Genomic DNA, 12,145 nt, shown 5'->3' on the forward strand with positions numbered 1-12,145 from the left:
GCACTGTTTAGATTATCTATAAACCATTGCTTCATACGTCAAAGCCTTTTTTCCCAAACGGTTTATATATTTCAAAAAGCACAGTAACGTGAACTATCCAGACAGAATTAAATGACATCTTGAACTAATGATGCAATACTAAAATTCCAACTGAACATTAACAAAAGACACGTTTGTGGGCCAAGATCATTGAGTACAGAGGAGCAGGAATGGGCTGGTGGGGGAGAGATGGAGGAGTAGTCATGGTTGCAATGTTGGGAGGTGGGGGAAGCAGAGTGGTTATCAATCATGAAGCAGAGGTGTAAGGGTGAACTGAAGATTGCAGCAGACACTGAGAATGGAGAGGCATCAGGCATAATAAATAAAGCAGATCACTCTGCAAACCGAAAGAATACAAGCACTACAGCACTGGAAAGAGAATTTGGGGACAGAGGCACAGAAAAAATAAAAGTGAGAGAGAAATCAAAATATTAGAGGCCAAAGAGAGACAGTCACCCAGAAAGGAGTGTTCCAGACTTCACTAATCCAATCACAAGTGGCTGCTAACATAGATCCTTAACAGAAAGATAGTTGCACTGTGGTGACATTTAAAATGCCCCTTAATGTTTTTCCACTTCATATAATCACACAGAATTGGAGGCCATTTGGACCATTGTGCCTGTGCTAATCTGGTGACTGCATTTCTTTCTCCATAGCCCAGCACTTCTCTGCAAAAGCAAAGTATTACAGTTTGGAGGTCAACCTGGTACCTCATATGAGTAATGATTTAAATGGCACGGTAATTGACTGTAGGCAGTGAGGCAAATGATAGCTTCACTATAACCAGTCCAGCTGAAATCTGCTAACTCAGCATAAGCTAAGGAATGATCTTGCTGAATATGGCACATTTACACACTGACAAAAACATTGGGAAAGCTGTAACTTGGATGGTAAAGCAGGTCACTTTGGTATGTTGTTTACGTTGTTTTCCGAAAATATTTGCTGCCCTATGTTTCTTCAGATCTGACCATCCTGTTCTGTTTCACAAATATGAACCTCTCAATGAGACATAAAGACTTTCCTCCCACCAGCTGCATCTGAAGCTTATAGACCCTTTACAGTTTTAAAGGAAGTGAAAACATTCAAACACATGGTTTATTAAATAGAGATTTTTAAAAATATTTATACCTTAATGAACTGAAGTAAACAGAATACAAAAACAACTATTCGCTTCTGTACAAAACTGCTCCGAAGTGACACCTCCGCTTCAGCAGGGACTTTTCTTTCTGTGCACTTGTTGCTCTCATTTATAGAGCAGGCTATTTTGGGACTGGGTGTTTACTGTGGTTTAGCATATTCCCTTTCACTTCTCAGAACTGGACTCAACTCTGACCCAGACTAATGGAATGAGAGTCTCCACTCTCTGCTGGCTATGAACGTGTGACATGAAATCGTGCTCCAAGTTATCACCCCAAGTGATGGCATCAATGGAGGAGGGAGTGGAGGAAGGAAAGATTAAAGAAGGGGGCTATGGTAGATCTAAGGGGTGTAAAGCAAAAATAATACATGAAGGCTATGGCTCAAACTTCATCAGATGTAATGTTCTTCAGGAATTTCGTTACTTGTTGGATACTTTGTGGTGCTCCTTTCTGCTGCCCTTTTTGCTTGGTTTGTGTGGTTTCACCTTCAGGAGAATAAAAGCTGGTGGGAGAGTGTGATCCAGGAAAGGTGGAGTTGTCACGTCCTTCACCATGATAATATAATCACCTGAAATTAGAGGTGTATCGGTTTTAAATTTTCTCATTTTAATATCTTTTCCCCCTGTTTAACTTACCCGTCCCCTGAAGGCTGGGACACACTTGAATACATAGTTCCAAGGAAAACGGCAATGTGCCCTGTACTCCATCCAAGTGTGTGGCCTTTTTGTGTGAATCTTACAGGGGAATCTCATGTGTCTCCACACAACTAAATGTAATTGTAGCAAACTACTCAACTGAGGATATCTTTCCAGGAGAGGCTGAAACTGTCCTTGGCTGATGAGAGCTCTACACTCAATTCAGGCCTCTTCAGCATTCCTGATTCTCATTGCTCCTCCACTGGCAGCCATTCCTGCAGCTGGCCAGGCCCCTCCTTAAACCACTGTGTTTCTCTCCTGTTGTCTCCTTTAATATGCTCATTAAAACCTGCCTCCTGGACTAAGCTTTAGGTTCCTGGACTAATATCTCCTTATGTGGCTTGATATCAACTTCTGTCTGAAAATACTGCTGTGAAACGCCTTGGGATGGTCTATTTTGTTAAAGGTGCTATAAAAATACAAGTTGTTGTTGTTGATGGAATCGCCATGTAGGGATCAGGAGCAAGGGTAGTGACTGTCTTTCCCTCCCTATTGGAGTCATAGAAATGTACAGCCCGGAAACAGACCCTTCGGTCCAACTTGTCCATGCCAACCAGAGATCCTAAATTAATCTAGTCCCATTTACCAGCATTTGGCTCATTTCCCTCAAAACCCTTCCTATTCATATACCTATCCAGATGTCTTTTAAATGTTGTTATTGTACCAGCCTCCACCACTTCCTCTGGCAGCTTATTCCATATACACACTACCCTCTGCGTGAAAACACTGCCTCTTTTGTCCCTTTTAAATTGTTCCCTCTCACTTTAAACCTATGCCCTCTAGGTTTAGACTCCTTTACCCTGGGCTAAAGACCTTGACTATTCACCCTACCCATGCCCCTCATGATTTTAATAAACCTCTATAAGCTCATCCCTCAGCTTCTGACATTCCAGGGAAAATAGCCCCAGCCCATTCAACCTTTCCCCTAGGTCAAACCCTCCAACCCTGGCAATATCCTTGTCAATCTTTTCTGAACCTTTTCAAGTTTCACAACATCTTTCCTATAGGATGGAAACCAGAACTGAATGCAGTATTCCAAAATTAGCCTAACCAATGTCCTGTATGGCCATAACATGACCTCCCGACTCCTATACTCAGTGCACTGACCAATAAAGGCAAGCATATCAAATGCCTTTTTCATTACCCTGTTTACCTGCGACCCGCTTTCAAGGAATTATGAACCTGCACTTCAAGGTCTCTTTGTTTGGCAACACTCCCCAGGACCTTACCATTAAGTGTGTAAGTCCTGCCCTGATTTACCTTTCCAAAATGCAGTACCTCACATTTATCCAGATGAAACTCTATCTGGCACTGCTTGACCCATCATCCCAGCCTATTGTACTCTGGGGTAACCTTCTTCCCTGTCCACTACACCTCCAATTTTGATGTTATCTGCAAACTTACTAATTGTTCCTCCTACATTCACATCCATTTATATAAATCACAAACAGCAATGGACCCTTGGCAGAAGGAGCTAATTGTTGGAAACCTACTGTAACAGTTCGTCCCAGATAACTCCGCAAAGATCAGTGGTAAAAACTGGGGGTTTCTGTCAGCGTGCTACAGAACCAGACCTGAGAGTATGATTAACACAGGTCATCCCATCCTCTGATTTTGGCTCCTTTTAGGATGTACCAGAATCATACAATTCGGCACCTTAGCACAAGGAGTTTTATTCATCCTGTGACAGATACACTTTGCTAGCAGCTGGATGGAAGGTGTGTTACCTAATGAGAATATTAATTCATACAGACCGGAGAAGTCTCACATCATTCTGCAGTGTGTGTTGACAATATTTAGCATGTCATAATCTGCCTGGACTGAGGAAAAAAATGGACCAGTATTCTCCTCCTGATCTCTCTGGTGATGCTGTTTGGGAAGTGATAATGTGGAGGTGCTGGTGTTGGACTGGGATGGACAAGGTATCACACATGACACCAGGTTATAGTCCAACAGGTTTATTTGAAAATACAAGCTTTCGGAACGTAGCCCGTTTGTCAGATGAAGTGGGCATTGATGTTTGAATGAGGTCTAGAGTTTGCTCACTTGTGATGACAAACAACCTCCTGACACTCAATAGGAAAAGGAAGAGGCCATTGGGTCTGCTCTGCCATTTAGTTGGATCTGTATCTCTGTTTTATTTTTCTATCTGGAAACACAGAAAATTTATGGTACAGAAGACGACCATTTGGCCCAATACGCCTGTGCTGGCATGTCCCTTGGTTGTCTCAGTTAACCAAAATCTCTCATTCTCACAGGTCCACTTAAGGAATGGGAAGTGGGATTGGGTAATGGAAATCTGCTGGCATCTGTGGAACTGTACCCAGCAAGAGGTGACACTCTCTGGGGGTGGGGGGGAGGTTTCCAAATTAAGCATAATATTATTCTTCCAAAGAATCAGACAAGTCACAGTGTGTGTGCTGCACTATGCAGTAAAAATATTTATACAGCTGAACCACAAACCTCTACAAAAGGTTGTTTTATCTTGTCTTGAGAGACATAGTTTAGAAAAAGGGGGAAATAAAGCCTACACAAAACAGCATCCCAGTACAGAGAAAGAATAAAAGCAAAATACTGCAAAGGCTGGAAATCTGTAATCAAAACAGAAAATGTCAGAGAAACTCAGCAGGTTTGACAGCATCTGTAGAGAGGGAAACAGAGTTAATGTTTTAGGTCTGATATGACTCTTCAAAAAAGAGAAACCTGTGTTTATACAGCATCATTCAAACTTCAGAACATCACAAAGTGCTTTACAAACCTGATTAGTTTCAAAATGTAAAAGTCACCATAGTCTTAGCAGATCATAGGGCTGTTCTCTCATAAGAGAAAAATGACTGGTGGGCCGAGTCCCACAGCGGAGCTGTGCGAACAGGCCGAGTCCCACAGCGGAGCTGAGTGAACAGGCCGAGACCCACAGTGGAGCTGAGTGAACAGGCCGAGTCCCACAGCGGAGCTGAGCGAACAGGCCAAGTCCCACAGCGGAGCTGAGCAAACAGGCCAAGTCCCACAGCGGAGCTGAGCAAACAGGCCGAGACCCACAGTGGAGCTGAGCGAACAGGCTGAGTCCCACAGCGGAGCTGAGCAAACAGGCCAAGAACCTCAGCAGAGCTGAGCAAACAGGCCAAGGCCCACATCGGAGCTGAGCAAACAGGCTGAGTCCCACAGTGGAGCTGAGCGAATGGGCTCAGTCCTGATGTGGAGTGTATGGGCCGATTCCCAGAGCAGCGCCACAGCAAGTCCTGGATGGAGGTCGGCACGTGGAGGCAGCATGGCCTCGTGCTCTGAGACCGGTGGGCATGCATTGGAACTTCACTTATTATCATTCTGGACTTTTTCAACTAATGCTAATCTATAGTTTTTTTTAACGCTGTAACAACACTTTTTTTTACTCTGTAACTACACTTAAAGGTACCTTTACCTAGGTCCTCTGTACCTAAGATGGTGCTGAGTGGCCACATTACAAACTTTTCACTGCACTCATTCGAGTGTACATGACAATAAAGGCTATTCTATTCTATTCACCTGAGAGTCACCATATCTCAGGCAATGAGAGAGGTTGAGAAGGAGAGTCCTTCATGGTAACCTCAGCCAATGTGGACGTGAATGCATGCAGTGGGCATCATTCTGCATTGCAAACCCACTGTCCAGCCAATTGAGTTAACTGACTCCCTTTACAGAATGTAGTCTTGGCATTAATATTGGAAATGCATCTGTCAATTTGCATACTATAAAATCCCTAAAACAGCAACGTGATAATGCCCAAATAATATGCTTTTAGTGATGTTAGTGGATAGATAAATATTGAGGAACACCAGGGAAGTGGATAGAAAATGGATGTGCACAACTCCACTGCTCTTCTCTTAAGTAGAACATGGAATCTTTGATGTCCAGTTGAAAGGGCAGACAGAGCCCTTTGCTAATCTGAAAGATGACACCTTTGACTGTGTGGCACTCTCTCAGTGCTGCACTGGGAGTGTCAGTCTAGGCTCTGGCTCAAGTCTCCGGTGTGAAACTTGAATCCACAATATTCTGACTCAGTGGTAAGAGAGTACTATTTACTGTACCAAGGATGACGGTATGGTCTGAACCACATGAAAGATAATTTCTCTCTGAATGACTTGTGAGCTGTGGGTTGTACTTTCAGAAGTGCTGATGTAAAGCTGGTGATTAAAGCCTTGCTTCACACTGAGCACTCACTCCCAGCATTCACTATACTTGAGTTTATAATCTGACACTTAGTACTGACATTGACATTAGTCACTATGCAACAGGTGGGCTGAAGTGCGGTTTTTTTTAAAAAATAGACATTATTTAATAACCTTAACCACAGGTGATATGCTGTTACGATAACAAAGAAATGATGCTGAGAAACAGGGCTCTGTGATGCTGACATGCTCTGACTCAACTAATGTAGGATTAGCTGTCCAGTGTGATTTCCTTCACAGCCCAGGCAACGTTTTAAAATTCTAGAAACACTAATCACTACCCCAGTTAATGCCAGCTCAGCATGTGCCAAGTGTGTTGGATTATCAGCATCATGTTCACTGTACCACCTCACTTAAAAGCTACAAATTGAATACTGTCCTACATTACAACAGCGAAATAAGGAAGTAGCATTTCCCCAGAATCTTTCATGACCTCAGGACATCTCAGAGTGTTTCACAGCCAGTTAAATACTCTTGAGGTGTGGTCACTGTTGGAATGTAGAAAGCACGATTCTCACAAACAGTAATGAGATAATGACCAGATAATCTTTTTCTTTATTAATGCTGATTGAGGGATGTCCTGGGGTTGTGAAAGGTGCGGTATAGATGAAAGTTTCCTTTTAGCATGTAAAAGCCATGGTTGGCAATGCTGCCTCACAGCAGCAGGGACCTGGCTTTGATTCCACCCTCTGACAACAGTCTGTGCGCAGTTTGCACGTTCACCCCGTGTCTGTGTGGGTTTCCTCGGGGTGCTCTGGTTTCCTCCCACAGTGCAAAGATGTGCAGGTTAGGCGGATTGGCCATGCTGAAAATTGTTCTGCCCTGTCCAGGGATGTGTAGGTCAGGTGGACTAGCCATGGTTAATGTGGAGTTAAGGAGATAGGGTGGGGAGTTGGTCTAGGTGGGATGCTCTGTGCAGATCCGACAGTCTGACTGGCGTCTACTGGCACTGTAGGGATTTTATGATTCTACGAGGACAAAAGTACCTTCCCACTCTTTGCCATCACTATATGTCACCTGGTTGTGCAGGTTCTACTTGTCCCTGGTATTACGAAGGATGGGCCTGGCCTCATTGCCAAGGAATGCTCCAAGTAGTTGGATAGTTCCATATCACCTGTCCCTTGTAGAAAAGTTTGTAAGGAAAAGCACCTTTGACCAGAAGTCTATCAGGAAGTGGTCAGTGCATAGCATCCTTGAGACCCTTCAAGAAAAGGAGAGGATTGAACCTGTTCGGTGGTTCCCTGAGAAGACTGTCAAAGTCATCTGGCAGAATGTGTCATCACCAGAACTTTCCAACAAGTACCAAGATGTAGCTTGGCTGGTGGTGAGAAGGGACCTGAAAGATCCTTCACGTACATCTGGACTCTCTGCTTCATTGCATGCTGCCCACAAAATGGCTGTGAGGTGAAGAGACTGTCAAACCTCCTTCTGGAATGTGCCTTTGTAAAGGAAACCTGGAGAGAGACGAGTGGTTTTTATCGAGGTTCGTCCAGATCAGCTCCGTGATGCAGGTCTCTGTGCTCTTTGGTATGGTCCCCAAAATGCACACTGAGACAAACATCAACTGTGTCTGGGAGGACCATCAACTCAGGGAAAGATGCTCTGTTGGTCTTCCAGTGCAAAGAGTTGACCTCAAGTGAGTGTTGCAGACTGGCACATTCCAAGGTCCAGGACTACATGCTGAGGGATGCACTAAAGCCTGGGGCAGCTGCCACCAAGGCGCGGTGGGAAAAGACCACTGTTTGAGATCTGTCTGTCAAAATACAACAGGATCTGTTCAGTTATCAGACCCTCCCTTTGTCTCAAATTGTGTAAACAGTGCCTTACACAATTAGAAATTGCCTTTGGTATTTTTGCAGCTGCAGGGAATGTCAAATTCCAATGATTGTTTGTTCTTTATTGCAAAAACTGTACAGAACTGCTTCTGTACCTAAGTACATAGATATTATCTTGATTTGAACTTCATTTGAATCTTTATTTTGTTGCAAATGTAGGAACAAATTGGGCTGTTCCTGCTCAGGGTGGGACAACTGAGGTACTGAACTCATTTTGGGACTAATCTCACTCATTACCTGGCTGTTGTCTGCCAATTAAGACTTAAACAGGTTGAGCCTCCTCTCTTACCTGGTCTCACAATATGTGGATCTGTGGCATTCTGCTTCTTCCTTGATTTTCCACTCAATTTGATACTTGCTTCAGATCTGTAAAGAAAACAAGAGATGAATTAGATACCAGCACGATGCCTTTTACTCTTTGTCCTCATCAGGATATTGTGTTATATTCTTTCAATCTGTTCCTGAAGGTGCAAACATTCATCTGGTGTCATGATCTGACAGGTTCCTGGCAGGTCTTGGTCAATTGACTGTTTTAGAACATCGAACATAGAACATAGAACAGTACACACAATACAGACCCTTCGGCCCATGATGTTGTGCTGAACTTTTACCCTAAAACTAAGGTCTATCTAACCTCTACCCCTACCTTATACTATCACCCATATGCCTATCTAATAGCTGCTTAAATGCCCCTAATGAGGCCAACTCCACTACCCTCTCCAGCAATACATTCCACGCCCCTACCACTCTCTGAGTAAAGAACCTACCTCTGACGTCTCCCCTATATCTACCTCCACTCACTTTAAAACTATGCCCCCTTCTAATAGCTACCTCCACCCTAGGAAAAAGTATCTGGCTGTCCACTTTATCTATACCTCTGATCATTTTGTACACCTCTATCAAGTCACCTCTCGTCCTTCGTCGTTCTAAACAGAAAAGCCCTAGCTCTCTCAACCTTTCCTCGTAAGACCTTCCCTCCATTCCAGGCAACATCCCGGTAAATCTCCTCTGCATCTTTTCCAACGCTTCCACATCTTTCCTGTAATGAGGCGACCAGAACTGGACACAATACTCCAGATGTGGCCGAACCAGGCTTTTGTATAGCTGGAGTATAACTTCACGGCTCTTGAACTCAATCCCTCTATTAATGAAGGCTAACACACCATATGCCTTCTTAACAACTCTATCCACCTGGGTGGCAGCTTTCAGGGAACTGTGGACATGAACCCCAAGATCCCTCTGTCGGCAGCAATTGGTTGGGCAGTCTACTTGACTGCAAATGATTAGGGGAGGGAGGGAAGGTTAACTCGGTATCCTAAAGTTCAATTTATAGCAAGTCAGCTGTCATTCAGGTGGCCACAGAAGCTTCCATAGAACAAAACACGTAAGGACAACCATCCTAACCATCTTAGTGCATCCAGTTAGAAAATTTCCCAGTTGCTCCATTCACTTAGTCCCTAATTGATTACAGGGTTTATGCCTCCAGGATGCTATGTGCAGGCCTATATCATACACTAGAGCCTGACCAGAGTCACTCGTGCATGGAGACTACTTAATGGGGTCTGAATTTTTAAAATAATTAGTTTAACTAGTGTGGAAATAAGCAGACAAATGTTGTCACATTCTCATTCTTCAGTGACTGCAGCAGACAGCTGAGAGTAATGTGAATCTCACGTGGCGTGTCACTCTCTAAAGGATAATTGTTATATCCCTAGAGGTATGTGTAGAGAGGATAATTGACTCAATGTATTAAAGGGAGAACCATCAATGTGTGCATACTTGGCTGCAGTGAGTTACAAGGTGATAATTCAATTGCAAGTCAATCCGATGATGCCATGAGCCCTGAAAATAAATTTTGTTTGGTTCAAAGGAGGGAGCATTTCAGGCTCATTGCTGGGCAGTTAGTAATCTTTACAGTAAATAGTTAATATAATTTCTTACATTTAAAATGAATCCTGTCTAATTCTCCTCCTCCTGCAGATGCTGGAATGGATTTTCTGAACATAATTTGAGCAGTTTACTAGTTGATCAGGAAATCGGCACTCATGACTCTTGCCAGGGTGTGATTCCACTGGCAGAAGCAGCTCTTCTCCAAGTTAGCCAATTTCTTCATGAGCTGGAAGACTATTTGGCTGTTGTAGTATCATAGCCAAACAAGCAGCTGCTATTACTTGGACTTGGGATGGAATGCATTCATAAACTGTCTCCAATCTGTTTACAAATAATTAAACAGAGGTTCAGAGTTTCAGATGCCATTTTCTACCAGTTAGTGGCAGATACAGGGAAACTGGAAATTACCCTCTTTACATAAACCCCAAAATTCATAAGGCACATAAAGATAATAATAGCAGACAGATGGATAATTTACTTTTAGTGAGTAATTTTACCAAATGGCTTGGTTTGGGTTGAGTGGAATGTTAACATGTAAAAATCTCAAACCCAAGCCCAACCTGCCTCTCATCACCCCTTTTTGCTTTCAGTTGATGTGGGATGAGATGGTCCACCAATCTGATCAAGGAAAGTGGGTTGGTTATGAATTATTTTAATAACTCAGGTTTAATTTTGCTTCCAGCTTTATTGCTGGCTGGCTGGGTTTCTTAGGCATCAGGAAATCCAGCACCAAAAAAGAGAAGACTGCTGCATGGAGCAGGTAAGTGTTTTCTCAGCACTGCTTTTGGGCCAGAAGGGGCACAAATGATTTGCTCTCAGCAAGCCAAGTTTATCTGATTCCTACATGGACTTAAACCCCTATCCCACGATTGTACCCATGTTCTCACCCACCCCTGACCCTCAATGAACTCCCATCTCATGTCACTCTGAATCCCAGCAATCGTCCATCAACCTTCCCCACCATGCTGTATCCTCTTTTACCATCTCTATCCTGAGGATCCTGGCTTGTGGCAATTTCTGGAGAGTTTCCTGCCCAAAAGGGAGCCAAGCCTGTCAAACAGGTTGGCTTCCAAGTAGGAAAGTGGTTTAAAAGAGCATGAATTGTAGAGAAACCCAAACTTCAGGGTTTATCAACAAGAAGTATACCCTCCCCACGTGAAAACCCTAGTAAATATCAGGGTCCACAATTCTTAACATTCCATATTTGGGGAACCCCTTTGTAAATTTCCCTCACTCTTGGACATGGTACATAAAAAGCTGGAAAATTCATAATCGATCCCTCTCACACCTCTGTTATTCTCTGTCATATTTGCCTACATACTGCATATTCTTATGTGTCAAGCGCTTTGCGGTGACCTGAAAGACAAAATAAGATGTTTCTTATGTTTTTGGGCCTTTTAAATCAACCTTATTCTAAACTGTATCAATGATACAGCAGCAACCTCCTTACACTTGCTTTGTGATCTAGTCAAGTCTTTGATAACCTTCCTAGGAATCAAACACCATCCTCTAAGTTGCTGATTTTGCTATTGGGAGCAAATTAACTTTCGCCTGCACAGTATTCCACTATAGTTTTCAGTTGATGTACCTCAACATTCATTCTGAAAGTATAAAATGAACTTAGTACAAATATATATCTCCAGTAATCAGTCTTTTATCTACCCCCAGAAGTGAACAAAAATAACATAAAAATTAGTGCCTCCAATTATAAAAATTAGTACCTCCAATTTTCCTGTGAGGACACAATCAACAAGTCCTGAAGGCATTGTATGCAATACTGGAATGGGACAATCAATGTAAAGAGTCAGGCCCCAGGGAAAGTTCTGAACACACACCATCACTTCCCATTTTAAAAGGGTATATTAAAATCTGAAGCCATCAAACTATTGCTTATGCCCATTTGGTGTAGCATGCTTAAGGATATAGAAAGCTTCCAATTGTTAATGTAATGTATACTGATGCCATAAAAATGCACACAAAGCAAAATGAAATGGGGTGTGGGATAAGGGAAAGGACTTAAAATTGTTCAAGATTGAAACATCAGAAATATAACTTTGGATCCTGCTTTGCTTAAAATTTGGGGCAATTACTTTACGCACATTTTGAAAAGTGTATAAAAAACCAAAAGAATTGTGGATGCTAGAAATTAGAAACAAAAACAGAAATTGCTGGAAAATTGCAGCAGGTCTGGCAGCATCTGTGGAGAGAAATCAGAGTTAACGTTTTGGGTCCAGTGACACTACTTCAGAACTGATGATAGCTAGGAAATAGTTGGTTTTTATGCAGGGGATAGGGTGGGGGGATAGGAAATAGTTGTTTTTTATGCAGGGGATAGGGTGGGG

General features: G+C 42.9%; 1 protein-coding gene across 1 annotated transcript in view; it reads right to left on the minus strand.

Moving 5' to 3' along the window:
- Nucleotides 1–940: 940 nt before the first annotated feature.
- Nucleotides 941–12,145, minus strand: part of LOC109919991 (MORN repeat-containing protein 1) — a 202,374-nt gene continuing 191,169 nt past the window's right edge. Inside the window, exons 13-14 of the mRNA XM_048615161.1 lie at nucleotides 8,203–8,279; nucleotides 941–1,746 (exon numbers count right to left, since the gene is read on the minus strand). Of these exons, the coding sequence (XP_048471118.1) occupies nucleotides 1,598–1,746; nucleotides 8,203–8,279 (226 nt within the window). The 3' untranslated portion in view covers nucleotides 941–1,597. The remainder of the gene's footprint in view (nucleotides 1,747–8,202; nucleotides 8,280–12,145) is intronic.

Source organism: Rhincodon typus, chromosome 31, assembly GCF_021869965.1.
Source record: "Rhincodon typus isolate 14 chromosome 31, sRhiTyp1.1, whole genome shotgun sequence".
In the NCBI taxonomy this organism is placed as follows: domain Eukaryota; kingdom Metazoa; phylum Chordata; class Chondrichthyes; order Orectolobiformes; family Rhincodontidae; genus Rhincodon; species Rhincodon typus.